At 50.4% G+C, this 26,886-nt stretch overlaps 1 protein-coding gene across 3 annotated transcripts in view; it reads left to right on the top strand.

The window, feature by feature from the left end:
* The window catches only part of LRP8 (LDL receptor related protein 8), a 69,621-nt gene extending 43,827 nt beyond the window's left edge, over positions 1–25,794 (top strand). The window contains exons 5-20 of one of the 3 annotated variants that reach the window (XM_087820446.1): positions 1,305–1,679; positions 2,481–2,603; positions 3,369–3,491; positions 6,683–6,802; positions 6,877–7,002; positions 8,582–8,756; positions 10,813–11,040; positions 11,980–12,098; positions 12,351–12,490; positions 14,151–14,292; positions 15,147–15,299; positions 16,348–16,572; positions 18,181–18,249; positions 21,656–21,828; positions 22,813–22,989; positions 25,204–25,794. In XM_087820446.1, coding sequence (XP_087676572.1) covers positions 1,305–1,679; positions 2,481–2,603; positions 3,369–3,491; positions 6,683–6,802; positions 6,877–7,002; positions 8,582–8,756; positions 10,813–11,040; positions 11,980–12,098; positions 12,351–12,490; positions 14,151–14,292; positions 15,147–15,299; positions 16,348–16,572; positions 18,181–18,249; positions 21,656–21,828; positions 22,813–22,989; positions 25,204–25,242 — 2,507 coding nt within the window. In that variant the 3' untranslated portion in view covers positions 25,243–25,794. The remainder of the gene's footprint in view (positions 1–1,304; positions 1,680–2,480; positions 2,604–3,368; positions 3,492–6,682; positions 6,803–6,876; positions 7,003–8,581; positions 8,757–10,812; positions 11,041–11,979; positions 12,099–12,350; positions 12,491–14,150; positions 14,293–15,146; positions 15,300–16,347; positions 16,573–18,180; positions 18,250–21,655; positions 21,829–22,812; positions 22,990–25,203) is intronic. The other 2 variants (XM_087820448.1, XM_087820447.1) reach the window with 2 other exon arrangements.
* The last annotated feature ends 1,092 nt before the right edge of the window (positions 25,795–26,886 follow it).

Raw genomic sequence — 26,886 nt, 5'->3', positions numbered from 1 at the left:
AACACAGACTCTTGGTGCCCCCAGGTGGAGAGATCTGGTGCTACCACCTCTGTGTAGGAATGAAGGAAGGAAGGAGGCAAGGAGGTCACTGCTCTAGGAACAGCTTACACTCCAGGAGAAAACCTGAAAGCTGGGAGGAATTAGAGTAGGAAGAGCCCCAAACCTGAGTTCTGTTTCCCTTGTCACCCTGGACTGTGTGACCCTGAGAAAATTGCTCCCTTCCCTGGGCCTCAGGTTCACTATCTGTAAACTGGAAGTTGGGCTGGTGATCTCTAAGGCCCTCCCAGCCTCTGAGCAACCCACCAGAGAGGGGAAGCCCAGGACCCCAGGCAGGGCCAGTGACCTTTGCCCTTAACTACCACACATCCCTAAATTAGTCCTCACACCTGAGCTGGTCCAGCACCCATTCACCACACACCCACCCACTGCAGGGAGCTCTGTGCCAGGCCCTCAGGACAATGCTGGGTTAATCTCAGAGCCAGTCCCATGCCACCTGTGGTCACAGGGAGACGGAGAAGGATATGAGACCCAGACACCTGAGCACGATGTGAGAGGTGCCGGGCAGAAGACTAGGAAGGCGGCTTCCCAATCGGGAGCAGGAAGTATGAGGTGGAACTTGGGCCCTCAACTGATGAGAACTCATCACTGTAAAGTGCAGAGACAGTGGTGGGCAAGAGGGATGTACCCAGCGGATGGAACAGCTTGCGCCAAGGCCCAGAGGTGGAATGTGTGCAAACGGTCTAGAATGACTGAAACCGGGGGGTGTGCGGGAGTGAAGTGGGTAAGGGCTCCATGCCAGTGGCCTTGGGTGCCGGGCCAGGGGACTTAGATGGTACAGTGCAGGCAAATGGGAGGGTGGGGAGGAACCTGAGCTGTGCTATAAGGAAACAGTCCCAGGCCTTGTTCCGGGGAAGCGTCAGTGTCACGGTCCCTACCACCTCCCAGGGACATCGCAAAGTCCTTTACGACAGGTGGCCTCTGCAGCTTTAGAGACTCTCCTAGTGCCACCACCCTGCCGGCAGCAGGACAGGCGTCCCCCTCCCAGGGAGGCTGGGGCGGCCCAGGGAGGGCAAGTGCGTTGCCCAGGGCCCGCCCGCCGCGACCCTGGCAGTGCCCGCCCGCCGCGACCCTGGCAGTGCCCGCAGTGGAAGCCGCCTGGGCTGTCCCTGACGTCCCGTCCACCATTCAGCCCCCCAGCAGGGCTCACTCTGCCCCGAGGCGAGGGTCCCGGGGCCCCGTGGCAGGGCCGGGGGGCCGGGGCCGGGGCGGGGCCGGCGGGCCGACCGGCTCTCTGTCCCGCGCAGTGTGCGCCCCGCACGAGTTCCAGTGCGGCAACCGCTCGTGCCTGGCCGCCGTGTTCGTGTGCGACGGCGACGACGACTGCGGCGACGGCAGCGACGAGCGCGGCTGCGCCCGGCCGGCCTGCGGGCCCCGCGAGTTCCGCTGCGGCGGCGGCGCCTGCATCCCCGAGCGCTGGGTCTGCGACCGCCAGCTGGACTGCGAGGACCGCTCGGACGAGGCGGCCGAGCGCTGCGGCCGCGCGGGCCCGGGGGCCGCGGCCACGCCCGCCGCCTGCGCCGCCGCCCAGTTCGCCTGCCGCAGCGGCGAGTGCGTGCACCGGGGCTGGCGCTGCGACGGCGACCGCGACTGCAAGGACCGGTCCGACGAGGCCGACTGCCGTAAGCCCGCGCCCGCGCCCGCGCCCGCCCGGATTCCCCCTCGTGGCGGGACCGAGCTTGGGAAAGTGAAGCGGCTTCTCCGAGTTCACGTGGCTGCTAAGTTGCGGAGTTCAGGTCTCACTGCAGGGTCAAAGGTCTTCAGTGGGACCCGTGTCCTGGGCGGATGCCCTCCCCGTCATCCCTCCCACCCCGCCCCTTTCGGTCCCGGGCAGCCACCACGGTTCCCGCGCGGGGAGACCTTGGTACACTCGGGAACCCGCGCCACCCCCTTACCCGCTGGGTCTCCCCGAATCCTCCAACCTTCCCAGCCGAGCGGGGCCTCCACCCTGGGCTCGCTGTGGTGCGCCCCCCCCCCATTCCTCAGCCCGCCTCTGCACCCTCACCCTCGATCTCCTAGACGATGGGGAAGCTCTTAGTAGTCTCTGGGTTCTCAGCGCCTGGCACACAGGGGGGCGCGGGAAGGGTTTGCTGAAGGGACGGTCATTCAGAGGTGAGCACTAAGACTGAAAAGAAGGCCATGTGTCCGCGCTGGAGGGGTAGCCCTGGGGAGGCAGTCAGTGGAGAAACAGGAGACCTGTTTTAGTCCCGGCTCTGGGTGTGACCCTCGGTGAGGCCTTCCCCCTCTCTGAGCTTCAGTCTCCCCATCTATACACTGGTAGTGCCTTGGTCAGGTGTCCTTCAGGGACTCCCAAGCTCAGCCACTGGTTCTGTTCTTGCCAGGGGTGGATATGGAGTTGGGGGCAGGAGAACTGTCCCAACACCATGTGGCCCTGACCCTCTCTCCTTGCCCTCTCCTGGCAGCACTGGGGACCTGCGGTGGAGACGAATTCCGGTGTGGGGATGGGACCTGTGTCCCTGCAATCAAGCGCTGCAACCAGGAACAGGACTGTCCGGATGGGAGTGATGAAGCTGGCTGCCTAAAGGGTGCGTGTGGTCAAAGGCAGAGGGGCAGCATCTTCCATGAGAATCCCAGGCTCTCCCCTAACTCCAACAGGGAGAGCAGAGTTGGAAGCTGCCTCCCCTTGATGCCTGAGATGCATCTTTCCCCAGAGCAGCATCTGCCCCCAAACCACCTGGATCCCCTCCCTGGGATCCTAGATTTTTAAGGACTTAGCAAAAGCTGAAAAAAGCCTAGAGGATCATGAAAGGGCACTGCAGGAAGTCCAGCCCCACCATTTGTCCACGTCCAAGTCTCCAAGGGACTTTCCTCACTAGTTCCCAGACTGAGCAGAGGCTGTCCTAAGGGGTCTTAATTCTCAGATGGCTCTTCTAGTCATCACTCACCCCCTGCAGGGGCAGGGACCCTAACCTACTGGTCATCTGGGGAAATGGGCAGGAAGGCAGCTTCCCCTAACCAGGGCCCCTGAGACATACATCTCCCTCAGGAGGTGATCAGTCCAGCCCCAGGGTCTCTGCTGAGCTGCTGCTTTTCCCTCCCTGGGCCTCCGTGCTACCATATCAGACACAGACCCCCAGCCCTGCCCAGCTACATGATGCTTGGGCATCCTGATCATCCCTGGGGTCCTGTCCTATGAGCAGAGCTCCCACCAGCCCTGCATTCAGCTGTCTGTCCTGGGCCACCCTCCAGAGACGCTGGGGCTGGAGCTCTCCAACCTTCCATGGGCCCAGCCCAGCCCTTCCTGCTGAAGGTCTCACAGGTGCTGTCCACTCTCTTGTTTGGCCTGACAGAGTCAACATGTGAGGGTCCCCGCAGATTTCAGTGTAAGAGTGGCGAGTGCGTGGACGGCGGGAAAGTGTGTGATTCTCAGAGGGACTGCCGGGACTGGTCAGATGAGCCTCTGAAAGAGTGTGGTACAGTACCTGTCTACATCCAACTGCTGGACTAACCCTCCCTCCATGCCCCTTCCTAGCCGCCAGGCCAAGGCCCTCGCCTGCTCCTACCCTCTCCCTGGACTCTTGCACTGTCCTGTGGCCTTTGAGGGAGCTCTTTGCCTTTGGGGCCTCCATGTTCTGCATCTCTACAAATATAAGGGCCTTTCCTTTCCAGCCCAGAAGCTCAAAGATTATGCTTCCTCTCACAAACCCAGCCTCTCCTCCTCACTCCTTCCACATTCCAACCTCTGAGTGTGTGTTCACTCTGGAACCTTCTCTCTAACTCAGTGTTTCTGCCCTGCTGACCTAGCCAGGACCCTGGCCTCTGAGGCCTTCCACCCCCCCACAGGAGGGACAGGTGGGGAAGAGCAGGCAGGTGGCCAGTGGAGGCACATGCTAAGGCCATCTGGCTCAGGCTAGGCCTGGGGGAGGGGAGAACAGAACCAGCAGCAGAGGGTGGCCTCATCCTGAGCCCTGAGGAGCTTAGACTTCCTGGGACCCAGACTCATAGGCTGGACAAGAGTGAGGAGCAGAAGGAGATGGCTGTCCTGATGACCAGAGCTGTCAGGGTAGGTTCCATGCTGGAAGAACAGGAGAGTCTGGGCTATAGGTGGATGGGCATCCCAGGGAACATGCAGAAAACCCAGTGTGGGCTCCAGGAACGTTCATTTCTGAGGTCAGAGGTTTGGACAGAGGATTCCTGGGAGGACAGAGCCTAGGTCAGACCCTCCCTCCATCCCTGCCTGGCAGGCCCCTTTTCACCCAGCATCTCCCCTCCTGGGCACTCAGGGGAGCTTCATTCTTTGGAGCGCCATAGGAACAGCATGTTTCTGCTTCTGTTGAAGATTTTAAAATCAATTTTGAAAGGAAGAGTAGCTGGGTAAAGGTTACAGCCTACACCTGAGCTTGCAGGTCACAGACTCCCCCCACCCAAGACCCTGCCAAGAAAAGTTCTAGAAGAAGAAACCTATAGAAGAGAGGATGGGGAAGCAGGAGCTACTGAGCGAAGCCCCACCTCATCACCACCCAGACTTGGAGTTAGCCAAGGACTACTAACCTACTAAACTCTCTTCTCTCTTGTCTTTTGCATGACACACCAAAGAGAAGTATGTACGCATGTGTTTGTGTCTCTGTGCTGGTGAGAGGCCAGTCTCGGAGTCAGGCAAGGGAATTGCATCATGGTCTCTGTGTGTGTTCCCACGTCTGTGTGGATGTGTCTGTGGAGCCCATGGCCTGTCTGTGCCTCTGCATGTAAGCTGGTGTGTGTGTGCATGCAGGTGTGTACATGTGCTGGGGAAGTGACAGCCCCTTCCTTCCATGGGAGACCTGGTGCTGCTCAGGTCTCTCTGGACCACATGCCCCTCTCCTTCCCTGCAGGTTCCCCAGAAGAATTACCTCCAGGCTAGATAGAACTGGGGAGACCCAGAAATCCCCCTTTAGCCTCCACCTTGGTGCTAGCCTTCCGGGAAGGGTGGACAGGGATAGATAGGTCCAGACCCACTACCCATTCTTGCCTTGACCACCTCAGCCCTGGAGGACTCTGGGCTCTCCCTTTTCCCTTTTCCAAGCCATCCTACATGTGCCATTCTATCAGTGTTCAGTAAATACAAGTGTTGAGTTGCTGCTACCTGCAAAAGGAGAAAGAGGAAGTGAGTGGGTGCATGCATGAGGCAAGGAGTGAGTGGGTGAACAAACAAATGGATGGCACTGAGGGAATAATATGGTATGGGAGAGGTCAGGGAGGGCTTGGAGTGACAGATTCCTGGAGGTGGTGCCCCACAGAGATCACCCCAAAGGTACCATGGCTCAGCCCACGCCAAGGGGCTGGGGCTTCCAGGGCTGGGCCTAGTTGAGTCACCCCCAGGCCTCCCCAGTCATGGGGTTGCTGTGGTCTTGTTCTTTCAGTTCTGCCAGCATCTCAGGGAAACAGGAGGCGGCCCAGGGGTAAAGGGGAACATTCCCCAAGCATGGCTTAGGCTGGAGGTGGGGCACCCACAGCTGTGCATGGCCTGGGGTAGGCAGCTCACACAAGCTGTTTGTATGGCCATGGCTGGCTCCGCTCACCTCTGCTTGGCTTGGCTGGAGTGGCGGTGCATGAGCCTGGAGGGCAGAGGGTGGTATGGCACCTTCCCTTGGCTTGCAGAATTAACCTCTGTGATTCTAAAGCTCAGAAGATGCTGTGGGAACTTGGTGAGCCTTGGTCCTGGCCTCTCTGACCTCCTCTAAGACCCTGCCAGAAGGAGATGCAGGAATGGATGACCAGATGGCCTCCTGGCATCCCTTCATCCCTTGCAGCAGTTGGTAGTCCTGGGACCAGGCCTGTGACTAAGTGTGGGAATAGACAGGTGCTGAGAGGAGAGGTGAGAAAATCCATCGTAGTTCATGGTAGGAGAGAAGTGACTTAGCAACAGCTCAGTGTAGAAGGCCTGGGAGTCTTAGATAACCACAAGCTCAATGCAGGAAGATTGTTCAGACTTTTGCGTGGTGGGCTAGCTCTGGGCCTGGTCCAGGGCAGGGCATGGACAAAGGGAGCATATCCAGAAAAAGGTACCTGATCAGTAGGGAATCAGAAATCAGCGCTTTAAGGAGATTCTGAGGAAGCCATTTGACTCCTGTCAGCCCCACACAGCAGAGCTGGGAGGGGGAGCAGGAACTACAGGGAGGCCGATCCTGTGAGGAAGAACTTTGTTCAGGTGGAGCCAGCTGCCTCAGGAGGGAAGACGGCTTCTGAGGCTGCAGACGTTGAAGCAAGGGTGTTTCAGAAGGGATTACTGGGGTATCCAGAGGGTTAGACGTAGTGCATGCAGGCCCCTTCAACTCCAAGGTCACGAGGAAGGAGGAGCTGGAAGAAACTTGTTTGTGAAGGAAAGACCTTAGGCAGCCTAGCTGCCTCCAGCCTGGCGGTGGGCAGAGCTCTGGCCTGGGAGGCAAAGGACCTGAGTTCTGCTTCCACTCTTTCCCTGTCTGCGTGTCTGGCCTTAAGCACCTCTTGACCCCCCTCTTGCCCAGTCACCTGGTTAATGAGGCTGAGGCTCAGTGAGGCCACAGAGCATCTTGGCTCCATGGGAGTCCCGCTGCCCTGAGTCTCTGCTTCAGCTCCGGGCCCACCTCTGTCTGGCCACCACCCGGGCTGGGCTCCTGGACCCTCAGGAGCCCGTGTCCCTTTCCAGGGCTAAACGAGTGTCTACACAACAACGGTGGCTGCTCCCACATCTGCACTGACCTCAAAATCGGCTTTGAGTGCACCTGCCCAGCAGGCTACCGGCTCCTGGACCAGAAGACCTGCGGCGGTGAGACCCTCCCCTCACGCCCCCAAGCAGAGGCAGACCCTCCTGCCAGTTCTGACCTCTGCTCCTCCCCACAGACATTGATGAATGCGAGGACCCAGATGCCTGCAGCCAGATCTGTGTCAATTACAAGGGCTACTTTAAGTGCGAGTGCCACCAAGGCTATGAGATGGACACACTGACCAAGAACTGCAAGGCTGTCGGTATGGATACCCCAAGCGGGGGCGGGGGGCTCTGAGGAGGTAGAGAAAGCAGTGTGCTTCCATATGTGTGAGGAGTGAATGTGCACACACAGTGTTCGGAGTGTACACAGACACGCAACACTGCACACTGACACCCACATGGACACTACACAGAGCCACCCAGTACAGCCCACAGAAACTGCACCCACACAACACACAACATATAGACAAACGGGGCCATGCAGACTACACATACACCATAGGCAGCCCACACAAAGAGCATGCCATGTGCAGACCGAACTGGTCAGTTCAGCCAACTAAATTCATTCACTTTATTTAATCCTTTATACTGGATGCCTAACGTAGGCACTGGATTCAGCAGTAAGCAAAACAGACACAAATCCTCATCTGCACTTGCAGCCCTGTTTTCCTATACTCTGTTTGTGCCACTCCTTCCTTCTCACCCCACCCTGCTCTGAAATAGTCTCCATCATTACATACCGGTCACACAGGAGCCCTGGGCCCCACATGGCTCTGTGCTGGTCCCACCCTGCCCCTGGGGACACATTAGCCTAGCACAGATGCACAGTGACAGGAACCAGGTGGCCTACAGAAGTGTCAGCCGGAAAACAAGAAGGAGAGGAGGCACAGGCAGCTCCAGGTACAGGTGTCACCACTCAGACAGCGTGGGTGCCTGAGAGTGGCCTGATACATCTCAAAACAGGCGGGGGGCCTCTCAGTAGCCAGGAATGTCTAGGTCACTGATGACCTTCCTGAAATCCAATCCGAAGTCCATAAGTGGGTTTTGTGTGTACACAGGCAGCTGCGTGCTGTCCCATTGCACATACATAATCTGTGTCATATATTATACACATCCCACCCCTGCTGTTGGCTCAGAAAGAAATGCAAACTCTTCACACAGCTGACAGCACACTTCATGGTCTAGTCCCTGCCAGCCTCTGCAGCCTTATCTCTCATGTCCCCAGATACACTCTGCATAAACTAAAGACTCACAGTGACCTCCCTGAATCTCCTCCCTCAAGTCTCACCCCCAGCTCCGATGTCTGTCCTCCATCCTCCATCCTCAGTCATCTTTCTGAAACACTTAATGCTCATGTTGCCCCTTCTTGAACTATTGCAGTGGGGCCCTAAGCAGAGGAGGTGGTAGTTGCTGTGGAGAAATGCATTCTAGGTAGATGGAATGTGAACAAAGGCCCTGAGGCAGCAAAGCTCTGCCGCGGCCAGGTAATGACAGTAATCTGGTGGCTGGAATTGAGGTGTGTTAGAGGGATGAGTGATGACACTTGGAGTCCCACTGCCTTCAGGAAAAGCGTAAGGAGGAAATGGGGAGTCATAAAAGATTTGGGAGAGTTTGTATCTAATAAAAAGACAAAGATTCCTTGTTATGTTTGGTTCTTTTGCATCTTACGCTTTTTGTAACAATTGTTTCGTCGGCTCCTCTAACCTGTGAGGTAGGAATTGTCACCTCTGTTCTACAGGAAAATGAGGCATCACCCAGCAAAACAGTGGCAGAGACTCAGTCTCCACTTCCCCACCTCTTGCGCTGACCTTTTCTCTCTCAACCTTCCCTGCATGGCAGCTGGCAGAAGCCCGTCCCTAATTTTCACCAACCGGCATGAAGTGCGGAGGATAGACCTGGTGAAGCGGGACTACTCGCGCCTCATCCCCATGCTCAAGAACGTTGTGGCACTAGACGTCGAAGTCGCCACCAATCGCATCTACTGGTGTGACCTCTCTTACCGCAAGATCTACAGGTGAGCAGTGACAGGTGTCCATCAGCCAGGCCTTGCGGGGCAGGGCCTGACAGAGGAAGAGAGGAAGGGTGGCCTCTGTGCCCCCTCTGCCCCTAGAATTCCCCAGGACAGAGTTAGGGCTTAGGAAGGGACACAGAATCACAGTGGTTATGGAACTGCCAGGACTTCACTTGCTTGACGCCTAGGCCGTGAGCTCTGTTGGGAGAGCAGCTTTGAGCGCCACATGCCTGGGCTTTGACTGCCCTCTGGCGGCCTAGTGGGGCAGTCAGTACAAGACACAGGAAATCGGGGCACGAAGAAAGAAATGTCTGGCTTTGGTGAGGACTTTCAAAACACTTCACACATCTGTGTGTTGGATCCTGAGGGCTCAAAGATGACTCAGACTGCCTGGAGGCTCACTCATAATATAGTGACATCCATTGTGATGATCATGAGGGAGAAGTATAGAGGAGGCATCTGACCCAATCTGGGGGTCAGGGAAATCTTCCCAGTTGCAATACCCCCAGTCCAGCCCTTCACTGTGTCTGTGACACCACAGCCAGTGGACTTCAGCTCTCAGGAAGGCTCCTCACACACAAAGTTCTCTCCTCGCTCTTTCTCAGATACCGCAGGCCTGCCTTCCTGCATGTCCTGGGCCCCTTTGGGCAGTCATAGCCTTTCTTTGTTCTGAGATCCAGCCACTTAGCAGACCTGCCAATGACCAGGCTCTGGCGAGACTGTTGGAAGAATGATGGGATGGGTGTGTAGATGGGCAGATAGACAGATGGATGGATAGGTAAAAACAAATATATCAAGTGCTACTCACTGACAACTCAGTGCCCACCCCCCCAACACACACAGACACACACTCAGTTCACACACACACAGAGAAACGGAAGGCGCAGTACCTGCCCAACAGTTGTTACTGAAAGAGGCAGGATTTGATGACCGACTGAAAATGGGGCTGAGGAGGAAGAACTCCCAGGTTCATTCTGGGAGTTTTAGGTTCTGGCTCAGGAGGTTCTGCGGACAATGCTGCTCTGATGTGGGAGCTGTGGAGGAGTATCAGCAGGGGAGGGCAGTCTGGCTGGCTGGCCAAGGGAAGGGAGTGGAGATGAGGAATTTTGATGAGTTTAAGGTGTCCATGGACATCCAAGGGGGGCCAGTTGGCTTTACAGTCTGGAGCTTAAGAGGGTTATCAGGATGGGAGAGTCAGAGTTATGGATGGCGGCAGGCACTGTGGAACTAACTGCCCAGAGAAAGGTTATGGGGAGAAGAAAACCTTGTGAGAAACAGCATTTGGGAGACAGAAGGGCTGTTAATGCTGCCCTCAGAGTGTCTCCTATGTTCTCAGCCCCTTCTCTCCATTCTTACTGGCACAACCCTCCTGCAGACCCTCTTCATCTCACCTGGATGCAGTAAACAGCCTCCTCACCAGTTGCCCTGCCTTCATTCCCGCCCTTTCCGATCCACCTCATAGTCCACAGGTGCCACGGTGATCTAGCATGCCTATCTGACCCTGTCTTCTGACCTGTTCAGTTTCCTGCTCCAGGAGAAAATCCCAGCTTCTTAGCATGCCACCCAGAGCCGGTCCTGATCTGGCCCCTTCTTACACTCACTTCTAGTCTTATAACCCACTGAATGTCTCATCATATTCCGTATTCCAGAGCACAGACCTCTGGGCATTTGCACATGCTGTTCTTTGTGTTCTTAATGAACTGGTCCTTTAGGACTCAACTACAAAGCCTTCTGCAACCCTCCAGGATGATGTTGTCTTCATTTCTCTGCTGCTATAGCCCCGAGTAGTTTCTGTAATCACATTATACTGTAATTACCTGGCTATAGATTTCTGTCCCCCACTAAAATGAGCTCCTCCGGGCCAGAGGTTCTGGCTGATTTAGGCCTATATGCTCACTCTGGTGGCTGGCCCAGGGAATGTGTTGAATAAAAGTTAGCTAAGCTCCTCTAAAACCCACTGCCATAACCCAGAGGCAAGAGATCAGGAGAGTGCACAGGCAGCTCCAGAGGGGTGCATGTGCAGAGCACCTACCCCATGGCCAGCTCTGGTTGCTCCTAGTGCGTACATGGACAAGGCCAGCGACCCGGCAGAGCAGGAGGTCCTCATTGATGAGCAGCTGCACTCGCCAGAGGGCCTGGCGGTGGACTGGGTCCACAAGCACATCTACTGGACTGACTCAGGCAACAAGACCATCTCAGTGGCCACAGTCGATGGCGGCCGCCGACGCACTCTTTTCAGCCATGACCTCAGTGAACCCCGGGCCATCGCTGTTGACCCCCTGCAAGGGTGAGTGTCCTCACTTGGAACTTCCCATTCTCCCACTGCAGGCACGCAGTTACTCAGGCCTCATGTGTCTGTCACAAGATCTATCTTGAGGACTTTGGAAAGCTATAGACATAGCCCATGGGAAGAAAGTTCGTGCAGGCCCCTTAGCCTATTAACCACTGACCAAGGGATCTTCCGGCATTGGTTTCGGGGTTCTCCGGGACTCTACCACTCACTCATCATATCAGGATCAGAGCATCTCAGAACAGAATAGGGCTCTAGAGATTGCCTGGTAGAAGCCCCTGGGCAGGAAGTCTGGACTCACACTGCAGGTGGGCATCTGGTGGCTGCTCACACACTTCCAGCGACAGGAGCTCATTCTTTCCCCTGGGGCCTGTTTTGTTTCAGTATAGTTCTGCCCATTGGAAAGTATTATTTTGTTTTGTTTGGTCTGTTTTCTCATGTTCCCAAATGTTCCTCCCTTTGACTTCCTCCATAGTCCTGATGTTAGTACATGAGGTGAAACCACTCAGCCCAGTCAGTATTCAATAAATGTTCAGGAAAAAGAAAGAAGCCCTGGACAGTTCTAGCTGTGTGGCCCTGATAGATCATCCACGTTCTCTGTAGACCAGAATAGTAAGAGAAGGTGGACAAGGGCCCTTTCCACTCTGAAGTGCTAGGGCTCCAGCTGGAGCTGCTGGAAGGGAGAGATGGGCTCCCAGGCTTTCCAGCAGAGGCTGGGTGGACACTCGAGGGATACAGGCTTCCCAGGACTCAGATGAGGTAAAGGCTAAAGTGCCTGCCAATGCTAAGATTGATGGCTCCAACAGATTTCAGAGGTCTTCTCAGTCCTTACTAAGCATAATCTTCAACATTCAGTAGGTCATTGAGCCCTTGTGATCCAGACCACCCCAATCATGTCCCTGACAAGAAGCCCTATTGGTTTCTTCTCTCTTTTAGGTTCATGTATTGGTCTGACTGGGGGTATCAGGCCAAGATTGAGAAGTCGGGGCTCAACGGTGTGGAACGGCAAACACTGGTGTCAGACAATATTGAGTGGCCCAACGGAATCACCCTGGGTGAGCTCCACCTTCCCTAGATTGGAGGCTGTTCTAGCACCTGGTCCTGAGCACTGTCCTGAGCCCTATGGGTCTCGTTTCTACATCCCCTCACAGTACCAGTGCCTGTGTTTCCTGTTGGTTGCCCCCAGATGGCCTCAGCTGGAGGCCTGGCCCAGAGATGTGGGCAGGAACAGGGCACAGAAGAGCAGAGATCAAGGCTGTGGTCCCAGGCTCGTGACCTGATCCCCTGTCCCCTTTTCCCTCCCTAAGATTTGCTGAACCAGCGCTTATACTGGGTAGACTCCAAGCTGCACCAGCTATCCAGCATTGACTTCAGCGGAGGCAACAGAAAGATGCTGATTTCCTCCCCCGACTTCCTGAGCCACCCTTTTGGGGTAGCTGTGTTTGAGGTGAGCCCTATGAGGGGAGGCATGGCCCCATCAAGAAGCTGAAGCCTAGAAAAGGTTTATTCAGATAGGATGGCTCCCTGAGAGTTGTCCACATGGAAACAAAGGGACAGGGAGGCCAACTGATCTGTTTGTGTATACATTGTGAGCTGCCTCATGCAAAGGCTTTGCAGCCCGTTGTCCACCTGGCAGCCTTTCCTGTGCTCCCTTCCCAAGCATGCTCAGAGGTAAGTTGCTAGACCACGTATGTTTTCTCTTGGAACTCTCAGCACCCAGCACTGTGCCCACATATACAGAAGGTACCCAATAAAGGGAGGGAGGGAGGAAAGGAATCTATATTTCCTTACAATCATTTATTGTTGGAAATGCTCTGAGAGATGCTATTCAGCTCAGCATACTTTTACTGACCTTTTCTGGACCTTGGGGTCATGGAAGTGAATCAAACATCATCCCAGTCCAAGAAGCTCCCAGGAGTGTGAGAGTTAAAACCCTCCTGTGCTCTGACCCTAACAACCGTTCTCCTCTGGGAATGAGGAAGTGAGAACCACCCAAAGTCTCACACACCTACCTCTTCCCCAAAACTAACTACAAGGGGAGGGAAGGCAAAGGGACAGTGGTCTTTGGTGGGCATTGGCAATATTTGCTTGGAGCGACATCACCCAGCAATGCTCTGAATTTATGGGCAAAGCCCCACCTGCAAGTCCAGCCCCTGCTTCAAGAGACAGGTGTGTTCGGATATGTGTATGTGCTTGTGCGTATTTGTGGCACGTACGTGTAGAATATATGTATGTGCATGTGTGTACATGAATGCATTTAAAAGCATGCATTCCTTGCCCAGGCCAGTGTGGCTCGGTTGGTTGGAGCATCGTCCCTTGCACCGGAAGATCGTGGGTTCGATTCCCAGTCAGGGCACATACCTAGGTCAAAGGTTCGGTCCCCAGTTGGGGCACGTATGGGAGGCAACTGATCGATGCATCTCTCTCACATCGATATTTCTCTCTTTCTCTTCTCCCTTTCATCCCTCTCTAAAATCAATTTTAAAAAAAAGAAAGCGTGAGTTCCTGTATATGGTGGTGCTTGTGGTGTGAAAATATATATACCAATTTTTAGACAAGTGCTTATTTAGGTACAAGTGTGTCTTTGTGTGTGTAGATGAGCACGTGGGTATGTGTCCAGATCTGTGCACGAGGCTGCATGGTTGTGCCTGTCAATGTGGGTATGTCTGCAGATGCACATCCAGGCTTATATGGATTAACCATTGGATGCATATGTGTTACACCCAGAGGCTGTAGGAGGCCCAGCAGGGAATAGTCCTCAGTAGCTCACCCATTCCCTCCAATCATGGTTCTGGGCCCCAGTAATGATAACAACTAATAGAGACCCAAACCTGAGTTACTGCTGGGCCCCAGGAAGCGGGCCTAGCTAAGCATTAATGAGCAGCCTCCAGGCCAAAGCACAAAATCACTGAATAACCCTCTGAGACGGAGGGAACCAGAGTACTTGCCACTGGTCAGAGGCTGAGAGTCCCCCTGTGAACCGGTGGACAGGAGAGCTCAGGGGAGATGGCAGGGCAGCTCTTATGACTACAGTATGGGGCTGAACCCTCAGACAGGTCATGGGTTTAGGCTGTCGGCCTCCCATCCTTTGCATCTGTACCCCACAGGACAAGGTGTTCTGGACAGACTTGGAGAATGAGGCCATTTTCAGTGCGAATCGGCTCAATGGCCTGGAAATCTCCATCCTGGCTGAGAATCTCAATAACCCACATGACATTGTCATCTTCCATGAGCTGAAGCAGCCCAGAGGTGAGCCTTCCCCGGCCCTAGGTCCCCTGCCCATGTCCTCTCCCTCCACTGGGCAGACTGGTTCACGTTTGTGTGACGTGAGGTCTTAGCCCCCCGGGAACAGTGACAGCAACCCCTCTTAGTGGCAGAGTGCTTTGCTGGCACACGTTTTATTTCATTTTATCTCAAGCAAGCTTTTGGTGAAATAAGCCTGGGTATAAAGAAATGAAAACATAAATGCCCTCTTTGCCAGTCCTACAAAGTGTGAGTATTACTGTTCTCATTTAACAATTGAGGAAGAGGTAAAATATTGTTAGCAGGTGGCAGAACTCAAATCTAAACTCAGATTCCAGAGCTCCTTCTGCTATGGGAGCACATCGCTTCTCATTTATTATTTGTACCCATTTGACAGTAGTATAATGCATCCTAGGGCCAGACAGTAATTCAGTTTGTTGGCTGGGAATAGAAGCCAGGACTCCTGGTACTTGGTTGTCCCCTCCTCTGTCACTAGGAGATACTAAATCTAACTGTAACTGAGGGGTTGGTTGCCAGGGGAAGGTGGGAAAACATAGGGAGGTAAGGAGATAAGGTTGGTGCCTGATTCCAGATCTAGGAATTTAAATAAGAGAAATGGCATGTGGCATGGGGGAAAAACATGAACTTCGGAGTCCAATAGACCTCAGTTTAAATTCTCTCTCCAAAATTCCTAGAGGTATTTTGACAAGTTTATTCTCCTTGAGAGCCTAGGTGTCTTTTATCTGTCAATCTGGGGCCTAATACCTACCTCTGAGAGCTGGTGTTGGGATTAAATGAAAGTGGGATAAACACCAGGTACAGTGCTGGAAGGTGCCTCCTCTCTCCCTCCCTCCCGTTAGCTGGAGATGCCTGCGAGCTGAGTGCCCAGCCCAATGGCGGCTGTGAGTACCTGTGCCTTCCTGCTCCTCAGACCTCCAGCCACTCTCCCAAGTACACCTGTGCCTGTCCTGACACAATGTGGCTGGGCCCAGACATGAAGAGGTGCTACCGAGGTAAGTGGGCCTACCAGGGCCCATCCTGCTGAAATCCTCCCTTGACTTCTGGGACACTGTGCTCCTGGTTTCCCTCCATCTACTCTGGCTATCTGTTGCCTTTGCAGGCTGCTCTCCTTTACCTTCCTTGAATGCTGGTGTCCCTCAGGGTCCTTCCAAGGCTTTCCTCTTCTCACTCCCCCCAAAATGCACATGTACAGCCATTTTAGATTCATTTCAGGGGCTTTCTGGGACCCCTGCAGGGCTTCAAATTAAGAACCCTTGATCAGCCCTGCCAGGTAACTCAGTTGGTTAGAGCATCATCCCAATACACCAAGGTTGCGGGTTTGATCTCTGGTCAGGGAACATACAAGAAGCAACCAATGAATGCATGAATACGTGGAACAACAAATCAGTGTTTCCCTCTCTCTCTCTCTCTCTCAAATAAATAAATTTTTAAAAACAGCAACCTTGATCCACATGGCATTAGTCACTGTTTATATGCAGGTGACCATGAGCTTTCTTATTTCTTGCCCAGAACTTAACACACTACATAGAAGCCCTTTTGTGGCATGATTGGGACTAATGGTTCATACTTCAACCTTATAAATTCATATTCATTCCTGAGTCTTGATGAAGGGCCAAGGCCTTTTGTTTGAGCATAAGTCTGCTATATCATTTATAATTTCCAGATTCAATTGTTTAAAGTGGAGTGAGAGTTTAACCCTAAGGATATAATAGTATGTGTGTAAAATCCTTCTAGATTTATATGATTTCCCCTCCTCCCAGGCTTTTACAGTGGTCTTGCCCACACCTGATTCTACAGCATTGTTACAATCACTCGCCTTTATCAAATCAGCATGCAGTAGAAATACAGACACAGTGCTTGGGATTCAGCTAAAGAAAAGATCTTAGCCCATGCAGGGGGATTAGGGAAGGCTTCACAGATGTCGCACGTGAGCTGAGCCATGAGGATAAGTTCATACGTATAGTCCACAGAAGCAATAATTTAGGCACTAAATCAACAAAATTCTCTGTCCAAGTGACCTCCATGGTATTTCCCCTCCAGCACCTCAATCTACCTCAACTACGATGTTAGCCTCTACCACGACGAGGACAGCAGCCGACTCCACAAGAGCCCCTGGAACCACCATCCACAGCCCCACCTACCAGAATCACAGCACAGAGACGCCAAGCCTGACAGCTGCAGTCCCGAGCTCAGTTAATGTCCCCAGCGCTTCCAGCATCCCCCCGTCTACCCCAAGCCCTGCAACCAGCAACCATTCCCAGCACTGTAAGGAAATGAGTTCTGCCTTCTTTCCTGATGTGGGAAGTCACAATGGGGGAATGTGTGGGAAGGAGAGATCATACCAGAGCTGAATATTGGAAATCTCCAAGGAGGAAGCAACAGGAGGTAGAGTGTGCCTACCTGCGATTTAGGAGTCTTAGGTGCCCCTAACTTACAGAGGGTCTTGAAGGAAGCTACTCCTGTCTCTGAGCCTCAATCTCATCTACAGAGCAAAATAATAATAACCCTTCTCCCACCTGCTTCACGAGATTGCCAGGAGAGGGAAGGAGACCGTGTAAATGGAAGTACTCACCACAGCCTCTGCTGATGTGTCTGTATCACATGTCACTGACATGTAATCATATATGAGGGAGTGTCCCTTAGAGTTGGAAATTTCAGAAGCTCTGGTCTAGTTCTCAGCACCCTCAATAGTAATATCTGTAACTAGTCTGCTCGTGCCTCTTCCCAAACCCTGGGATGAAAGTAATTAAGTTCACCACTTGTTAAATCATCAGGAGCAGTAATTATCACTGCTAGAAAAGCTCTATCTCATTAACCAGCAAACACCTTTTTAATTGAGTTACCTGCCAAGGGGAGTTTATTTAAGAGAATAAACTTCCCCATGCACGCATGGCCCAGAAACCCAGCAGCTCGGCAGCCTTTCTAACTGGGCCTGTCCTCCCAGCACAAGCTGGACTTTCAGAGTTGAGCGTCTACCTGGAAGTTTGAGAGGCAGGTGGACCATGTGTGAATTCCCGTTCCTCTCACCCAGGGCAAGGCCTCTGAGCAGGAGTCCCCACCGGCTTCTTCATGCTCCAGGCTTTAATGTTGCTTATCCAGTGTTTGCTGGGCCCCGAGGGCGAGGACAGCCGTGTTGCCACAGAAGCTGCTTTGTAAGCAGTGCAGCTCTGTTCTCCCTTAATAGCTAGGCTCCCTCAGAGTGACCTGGAGAAATAGACACACTGAGAGGGTGGCTTCTGGGCCAGTGCTAGGCGACAGTCATCTCCCCTCTTGGAGCAAAAGTAGATGATAGCTTCTCTTCATGCTCAGAGGGCTGTCATGAGGATCCAAGGGAGAAATGCCTTCTAAGCTACAAAGTGCTGTACAAATGTTACAATGAAGATAGCTGTGAGAGTGGAAAAGATGACACGACATACTTTTTAAAAACTACGGTTCACTTTCCAAGCACTTTTCCATTTAGAATGCACTTTTATATACCCGACTTTATTTAGGCTTCACAATACCCTACCGCCCTCCCTGCCCTCTTTGAACTAAGCAAGGCTGTGCCAGGCATGGAGCTAAGTAAGCATTTTACATGAATCACCGCATCTAATCTTTACAGTATCCCTAGGAGGTATATAATATCACTGTCCCATTTTAAAGGTAAAGAAATATATTTATAATATATAATAACTTGCCCATGGCACACAAATAATGAGTAGCATAGTTGGACTTGAACCCGAGAAGTCTGATTCAGGGGCCTGTGCTCTTGATTCTACTACATGATACTGTGTCCCATTTTAATTACTTTTTACAAATGAACTGATGATACAGATGGCCAGAAAGACCACCAGAAATGAGAGACATCATCCTGCAAATGTTGGTGTTTTGCAGATGGGAACGAAGGCGGCAAGATGGGCTCAACAGTCACTGCTGCTGTCATTGGAATAATTGTGCCCATGGGTGAGTGCGGCCCCAAGTCACTGGGGAGAAAAGAGAGAACCTGCTCAGGGTTTGGGAAAAGCACTAGAAGGATAGAGCACTCAGCATGCTGACCTGTCCCATGACCTTTTTCTGCCCTGGCGGCCTTCCTGCCCACCTCCCAGTCCTGATATAATTTGGTTTCTTAGTTTGGCACACGAGGCCCTTTAGGGCCTGGCCCCAGGCAACCTTCCAGATGCACCCCCACGACCCCCTCATTCACACTCTGCATCCAGCCATGGGAAGCTGAACTGTAGGCTCTGTGGGACACGGGTGACGTCTCTCATGCTCCCCACTCTCCCCAGCTCCCAGCAGTGTCGCACATGATAGGAAATATTTATTGAATTAATGAGTAGAGTTGCTTGCCATTGCTGTAATCAGGCCATCTTGCTTCTTTCTGTTTGGTTTTCAACAAACATTTATCAAACAGCTATGATGTACCAGACTCTGTGATAAGGGGAGGGAAGGTGGTTAAAAGTGGATAAGACATGGATCCTGCCCTCCAAGTGTATAGTCTGGTCAGAAAGACACACTTACACAGATAATTTGATTATAATGTGGTATGTCCTGCAATTAAGCCCTTTATAGTGCAGTGGAAGAGCCAAGGAAGCATTTAACTTAGAACTGGGAGAGAGGAGAAGCAGGCAGGGAAGGTTTCCAGGTGGAAATTACGTTTGAGCTGAGTCAGCCAAGCAGTGAAGACAGCATGAGCAAAGCCAGGAATGGGAAATGGCATGGGCGGGGGGGGGGGGGGGGGGGGGCTAGAAGGAGTTCAGTGTGGCCAGGATATATAACATTTGGTTAAATCTCACGAAGAACCCCAGGGGCTGATTCATTCCCTCCCACCCTGGAGTTCACATAGCATCCTGTCCATCCTGTCTCTCATCCTTGTCATCTTTTGGCGGGATCTTTGGATTGTGATTGTCCATCATAGGTTTATCTCTCTCACTTGCCCATGAGTAGTACCTCAAGGACAAGGACTTTGCCCACTTATCCTGGGAATCCCCAATATGGTGGTGAGTTAGTGAGTGAATGTTTTTTAAAAATTCTACGGTGAGCAAGGGGCTGTGCCAAGTGCCAAGGACCCAGGGAAGAAAAAGAGACTTTAAGAGCTTTCAGTCCTTAATCAGACTTAGTCATAAAAAAGTGATTACACAAGACGTACTAATACATATTATGTGCTGCAATAGAGGCTTGGTGCCTGTGGAGAAGAGGGAATGGTGCTTCTGGGGAAGATGGCATTTGAATTAGCCTTGAAAGTGTTCAACAGTAAAGATGATGGTGAGGTTGTTCCAGGCTTATACTGAGTGGACTAAGAGGAAAATGCTCTGAGCATTGTTTAGTGAGAGAGAATTCAACCCCGTTCCTGCATCCTCTGCTCTGCAGAAGGGCACATGTGTGCCGTTTCCTTGACAATAACCCACTCCAATATAGTCAATATTTTAAATTTCTGCTAATCTGAGGGGTAAATGATGAGTATTCTTTCCCTGATATTTTTCTGTCTCATAAGCTTATTGGCCACTTATATTTCATCCTTAATGAATTGCCCATTCACAGTCTTTTTAAAATTTTTCTATTGGTTTTTTGTTTTATTCTTAATTATAGAGATGTTTATACATAATCAATGTTAAACATGTTACCAATATTTTCTCCCATAATACCACTCGAACCTTGTTTATAGTATCTTTTGCAGTGCATAAACTGAAAATTTTAAGTATATGTTCATCTTTTGTGTTATGATTTCTGAGTCTTGCTTAGGAAGGTTTGCCTCCCTCTAAAATATTAAAATAGCTCCCTACATGTTATTCTGCTACTTTAAACATTTTTATTTTTTTTTTAGTATTTATACGTGGGATTTATTTTAGAGTATGGTGTGAGGTAGAGATTTAACTTTATTTTTTCCGCACGCCTGTCTAGTTTGCCAAGACCATTGCTCAGTAGTTGGTGCTTTCCTTCTGACTTGAATTGTCACCCTTACTATAAGCTACATGCCCGTGCACACCCCATCTGCTCCTAGGCTGTTTAGTCTCCCCCACCGGTTCCCTGTCCATTCCCATATACGAGAAGCACAACTTTGTGCTAGGTTTTCATATCTAATAGGGCAATAATATCCTTGCAACATTTTCCTAGCTATTTGTATTTCTCTTTGAGATGAAATCATATTGTTAATCTGTAAAAAGTAAGATAGAATCTTATTTTTTGGATGTATAAATTGGTGTGGAGAGAAATGACGTTTTTACAACGTTGAAGCTTCCCATCCAGAAAGCTTCTCTATTTATTCAAACCTCCTTTGGTATAATTTTGTGGGTGATGTAGGATTTGCATGTATATTATTGGGTTATCCCAGGTATTTTATAGTTTCTTGGGCCATTATGAATGTATTCTTATTCCATTCCATTTTCTAATTAGTAGCTGCTGATTAATATGAAAGCTATTTATTTTTTTATGTGGATTCTTGATTAACCAAAATTATTTCTAAAAGTTTTCCATCTGCTTTCCTAAGATTTTTCCAAGCATACAATATCTGCTAAGAATAACGGTTTGGTTTTCCCTTTCCCATATATGTATCCTTCAATTCCTTATCTGGTCTTCTGCATAGCTAGAGCTCCAGGACAATAAGTAGTAGCAGTGGTAATAAGCATGCTTGCCTTGTTCGTGTCTTTAATGGGTATCAATTATTTTAATCTTACCAAAGTAAGAAACCCTCTCTGTGGCATCCTGGATAGCTATTATCCAGCCCATACGTGAATGCTCAGGGCGACTGCTTACTATCTTATGAAGATGCTTGCCCCATTTGTGCCCAGCTCTGTTTGAGAACTTCCTCCTTTACACTTAATATATTCATTTATTCTAACTCAGAGCCTATATTTCCCTGCTCTGTCTTCTTCTAGAGATGCTCCTCTTCTTGCAGAGTCCCTCCTATTTGGGGAGAGAATGGTTTTCTCAGAGAAACCCAGGGAAGCAGCGGCATTAGGGCAAAGCTGTGGTGAAGAAATTCACTCATTCAGTCAGCACACGTCACTGAGCACCTACTCGGTGCAAGGCACTGGGCACAGAGAGAGAAAAAGACATAGTCCCTGCCCTCAAAGAGCTCAGTCTGGTTGGGGTACATGTATGTAAAATAATGGTACCATGGCCTGGGAACGCATGTGAGGGAGCAACTGACTCTACCTTGAGAGGCTGGGCAAGACTTCACTTTCAGCTGGATTTGAAGGGTGAGTAGTTAATGAAAGAAGAGATGGGAAGAGGGCTTCCAAGCAGCAGAGAGAGCACGTAGAAACAGAACCCAAGGGACAAGGGCAGTAAAATAAGAGGTGGCAAGAGACACACTGACTTCTGAGCAGCGGGCTGGGGCTGCTGGAGGTCAGTGTATGGTGTCTCCCTCCAGCGGTAATAGCCCTCCTGTGCACGAGTGGCTACCTGATCTGGAGGAACTGGAAGCGCAAGAACACCAAAAGCATGAACTTCGACAACCCCGTGTACAGGAAAACAACAGAAGAGGATGACGAAGATGAGCTCCACATAGGGAGGGCTGCCCAGGTCGGCCACGTCTACCCCGCGGTAAGCACTCCTTGCTCAAAGAATTCCTCCTCCCTCCCTCCCTCCCTCCCTCCCTTTCTTCCTTCCTTCCTTCCTTCCTTTTTCCTTCCTCCCTCCCTCCTTGCCTTCCTCCCTTCTTTCCTTCCTCCCTTCCTTCAAACATTTATCAAGAACCTACCATGTGCCAGGCACTGTTCTAGGCCCTGGGGACACAGAAGCGTTGAGGCAGGCAGTTGGGGTAGAAGGGTATCAGGACCATCTTGTACCTAGAGGCTCTTCCTGGAAGTAAAGACCAAATGTCTGTCTTTCTGCTGAGTAAGTTTTCAGAACCTTTGACCTAGGGCCATTCAATTCAAATGTATTCATTGCAACAAGCACTGTATGCCAGTTATGAGCCAAGCACCACATTAGGTATTAAGTGTTCAAAAGGAAGGAAGGAATGTGCTTGCTCCCAAGGAGCTGGCGGGGGTTAGAGATCGTCACTTCCTATTGTACAGCTGTGTGCCAAGTGCCATGGTGGAAGCTCAGGAGTCCTCTCTTCTAAGAAACTTTCCCTGGCTTTCTATGTTCTCCCACAGCTTCTCTCCATCACAGCACCTGTCACACTCTGGCCAACTTGTCTTTTTACTCTTTGGTCTTCCCACTAGACCGTGAGCTCCTTGAGGGCAGGACTATCTGATTAATCTATTTCCCTGATGCCCAGCACAGCATAGGTGGCTCCCAGTGAATATTTGTTGAACAAATCAACAAGGGTGCTGTTAATTCTGTTTGGGGAATTTGGCAGGGAGGGCCTCACAGAGGAGGTGACAGATAAACCACGTCCTTGAAAGAGAAGGAAGAGAATGGCATTCCAGAAAGAAGCACATGCAAAAGCTGAGAGGCGCCACAGGGCATGGCTTGTTGGGGGAGCAGGACTGCAAAGTGGCTGAAGCAGGTGTCATGGTTGTCTAGCAGTCAGGGGGCTGAGTGTAACCTCATAGGTCACCCAGTCCATCCCCCTGTCAGGCAATCAGCAGCTTTGACCGCCCACTGTGGGCAGAGCCCTGTCTTGGGGAGACCAGAGAACTGGAAGACCCAGCCCCTGCCCTCAAGGAGCTTTTTGTCTTGCCGGGAGAACCAAGGTCACAGCTGCACCAACTCCCGAAGAACCCTCTTTCCGAGCTTCCTGTCGTCAAGTGCAAGGTAGGGCAGTGCCACTCTGAGTCTGAGGGGCTGATGAGTGAGGGTGTGAACCCAGGCAGGTACAGCCAATGCTAGAAAGCTTTCTGGTTCTGGAAGGCTGGGTATTGGCACAAAGAGAAAAGCTGGGTGAGTTGCAGACTGAGGAAATGGCATGTGGAAGAAATGATTGAGTATGAGCAGGGCAGACAGAACTGCTGCTGAAGCAAATTGTTCATGAAGGGGAGACACGGGAAATGAGGCTGAGCAAGTGAAGAGGGCTAGAAGGTGGCCTTGAGGATCCTTAGCCTGGGCCAATCAAAGCAAATAGTTGCTTAACCAATTTTTAAAGATCAAAGAGGGCACAGTGGAAGAAATGTTGAGCTTGGAGTAAGGAGATGACTCCCAGTTTCACTGTTCCACAGCCCTGTGATCTTAGTCACTTCTCTGCTTGCTTTTATTTGTCAAATGGGAATAACACACCCCCCCCCTCTATCTGCCTCTTAAGTTTATAAAGTTCAAGCTAGACAGCACACGTGAGAGAGCTTTGTGAGTTATAAAGCACTCCGTACATGGGAGGTAGCATTGTTTCCAGAGAAGGAAGAAACCGTCCAGGAGGGGCTATTCCTGAGGAATCTAGAACCAAGGAATAACCTCCTGCCAGTTGCAGAGAAATAGAAGGACAGTGAGGAAATCAGCCATGTATCAGACACCACTCAGTGTTTTACATGCCTCTTCTCCTTTAGTTTTTACAGTGGCCTTGTAAAGTTGATATTATTAGCCCCATTTTGCAGATGAGAAAACTGAGACTCAGAAATTAAATAATGCCTAGGATCACAACCAGGAAGTGGCAGAACCAGGATTCAAACTCCAGTCTGTATATATACAAAGCCCATGCTTTTCCCACTCTATCATGGGGTAAATAGCCTTGAAGCTCTGGAAACCAGTATTCTCAATAACCTGTTACCTCTCTGTCCCTTTCTCAGGTAGCTCTATACTGTCTTGGAGAGAGTGGGAGGGTAACTGGATTAGAAAAAGATACTCTCAAATATCTATACTAGTGGAGCAAGGCCATGGCATTCATGCAAAACCACAAATAACCAAAAGATGATTTGAAAGGCAGTGGAGTTACCTTTTATTATGTGTAGATTGTCCAGAGGTGGAAAATGCTAGTCTGGTTGTATTTCGTGCTGGTTAGGTTGACCTAGAATACTCTGGACCTGTGTGTGTTAAGCATTCTACATACATTATGTCATTTAATTTCCCAACAACCCTAGAAGGTAGGTCCTATTATTATTCCCATTTGACAGATGATGAAATCAAAGCTCAGAGAGGTGAAGCGGTTAGCCCACATTCAATTGCCGTGAGACGATATTGAAACACGGATCTGTCCACAGGAGGGTATCCAGGAAATGGATGGGTGGGAAACAGGATTACAACTAGACCAGTTGGGGAAGGCTAGATGTGTAGCCTGGAGAAGAAAACATTCTGAAGGAAGGAACTCAAACACTGCAAATTTCAAGTGTTGTCTGTGTAGAACTCTCTGAGTCTAAGAGAGAGAATCAGGGAACATCAGAAGATACAAAGAAACATTTCATATCAATATAGGAGAGAATTTAAGTCCACTGTCCACAATGGAATAGACTGGCCCAGGGATTAGTGGGCTCACCATCCAGTGGTCAGCCATTTGTCACAAAGGGAAGTCTAGCATCTAATGACTAGAAAGTAGCGGTGTGAAGGGAAGAGGTATTGAATTTCATTGACCTGCATTGCCTTCCGATTCTGTTAATCATTTGGGAGGGGTACAGCAGATCACCTTCCTAACTGTGACTAGCATGCTAGAGACAAGCAGCTAATGACGTGGGATTAAACATATGCCAAAACATATGCAAACCTAAAATCCTATAAGAAAGGACTGAGAAAGTTTAGATCCCTGCAGCCCTCCTTTACAAAGAGGCAGAACAGAATGATGGAAAAACTAACACTCTGGATTCACACAGATCTGGGTTCAAATTTTAGTTCACCCACTTGCTACGTGATCCAGGACAAATGTTTAAGCTTGTTGAGTCTCAATTTTCTCATCTATAAAATAACTATGACAAACCTGTCTCTTGGGGTAGTTTGAAGATTATATGAATTAACGCCTGTAAAGTAATAGAATTCTCTCTGGTACCTCAGGCATACTCAATAAATAACTCCTATGGGTCTAATGATGGTTTCTTTGCTGTGTCTCCCCAGCGAGTGGCATTAAGCCTTGAAGATGATGGACTGCCCTAAGGATGGGACCATTCCCTTCATGCCTCACGGAATTCAGTTCCATGCACTACACTCTCTGGATGGTGTATGCCTGGATGGAAGGATTTCTGTATATGGGTCTGTGAGAGCGCACGCGCATGCATGCGCGTGCGTGTGTGTGTGTGTACGCGCGTGTGTGTAATTTTTTTTAATTTATGTTGCAGAAAGGTAACCACAAAGTTATGATGAACTGCAAACATCCAAAGGATGTGAGAGTTTTTATATGTATAATGTTTTATACACTTTTTAACTGGTTGCACTACCCATGAGGAATTCATGGAATGGCTACTGCTGAGTGACTAACATGATGTACATAACCAAATGGGGCCGATGGTACAGTAGCTTACTCATCACTTAAAACCTATATTTACAGAGAGAGTATTTGATTTGGGGGGGCTTTCTTAGGTTTTGGAGTTTGTTTTTTTTGTAAATAAAATGATTATGCTTTGTGGCTATCCATCAACATAAGAAAAAAACACCTCAACTCCTTCCCCAATTTAGATTATTTATTAACAAACTTCAAAAATAAGGTTAGTTATATAAATAATTTAGAGACATGAGAGTATTTATTTTTGGTATGATTGGCCCACCACACAGACTCTGTATGCATTTATGTTTGTCTGTATGTGTGTGCAAGAGAAAAATCGAGAGAGGAGGCGCACCTATGGCTGTTGTTCAAGTACATAGACATAAACCTACATTAAGACAGTCCACAAGAGGGTATCTGGAGTTTTCAGAGAAGCCTTTGGAAATTTGGCTCAGAAAACAGATACTGTGGTTTGTGCAAACGTGTAGCAGAAGAGGCAGAATCTTTCCACCTCTGGCTATTCCTGGGCCCCAATCAGTCAGGAAAAACCCTCCAGCTCACCCATGGCTGCTGTGACTTCTACCTGGGCTTTCTCTTGTGTGGCTAAGGCCAGGGTACAGACTTTACACCATGTCAGAAATCCTCGTGAGCTCAGGTGAGAACACGCCTGAACCTTGGCTACTCCTTGTTTTAAAGTTCAGCATTTCAAGTAACTTCATTTTCCTTCAGGACACTTTGGTTGAATTCATCAAGGTTCCTCTGAAGCACCCTGCGGGTACCTACTTATAGAGAGCTAAGTGGAGATGTTTCCAGAACCGCCCAAGTTTACTCTAGGGACTGGCTTAGGTACAGAATCCCTGAAATAATGCTATGGATGAAGATAAAGATAGTGGAATAGGTTTTGCTACATCTCCATCTCTTCCTTCCTCCTTCTACCATTTCCTTTAGGCGGGGAAGTGTAATACACAGGTTTGTTGCCTTCATGTGTTCACATAGATGAAACTAATTTGGGGCTTAAGTCAGAAAAAGTGGCCAAACCTAAAGTCCTATTTGAGGGGGAAATGGCATACGCAATATTATAGTACACTGGATATATATGTTCACACAGGGATTTGGTTTACTGCTTTGTAAATAAAAGGAAAAACTCTAGGTATATGTACAGATTTTTTTTTCCCCATATGGACACTTTCTTTGCTTCTCCTGGGCCTTGGGGGAGGCGGGTAGACCCCTTTGTGGGGTCTACCATTGGAAAATAATCGGACAGTCCCAGAAGGAGTTCAGTCTCCACTGGCTCTCTCATCCGAGGTCTTTTCTTAACT

The sequence above is a fragment of the Miniopterus natalensis genome, chromosome 9 (assembly GCF_054644295.1).
Source record: "Miniopterus natalensis isolate mMinNat1 chromosome 9, mMinNat1.hap1, whole genome shotgun sequence".
NCBI lineage: Eukaryota > Metazoa > Chordata > Mammalia > Chiroptera > Miniopteridae > Miniopterus > Miniopterus natalensis.
The sequence above is the reverse complement of the archived record's forward strand: the minus strand, read 5'-3'. Positions and strand labels throughout refer to the sequence as shown.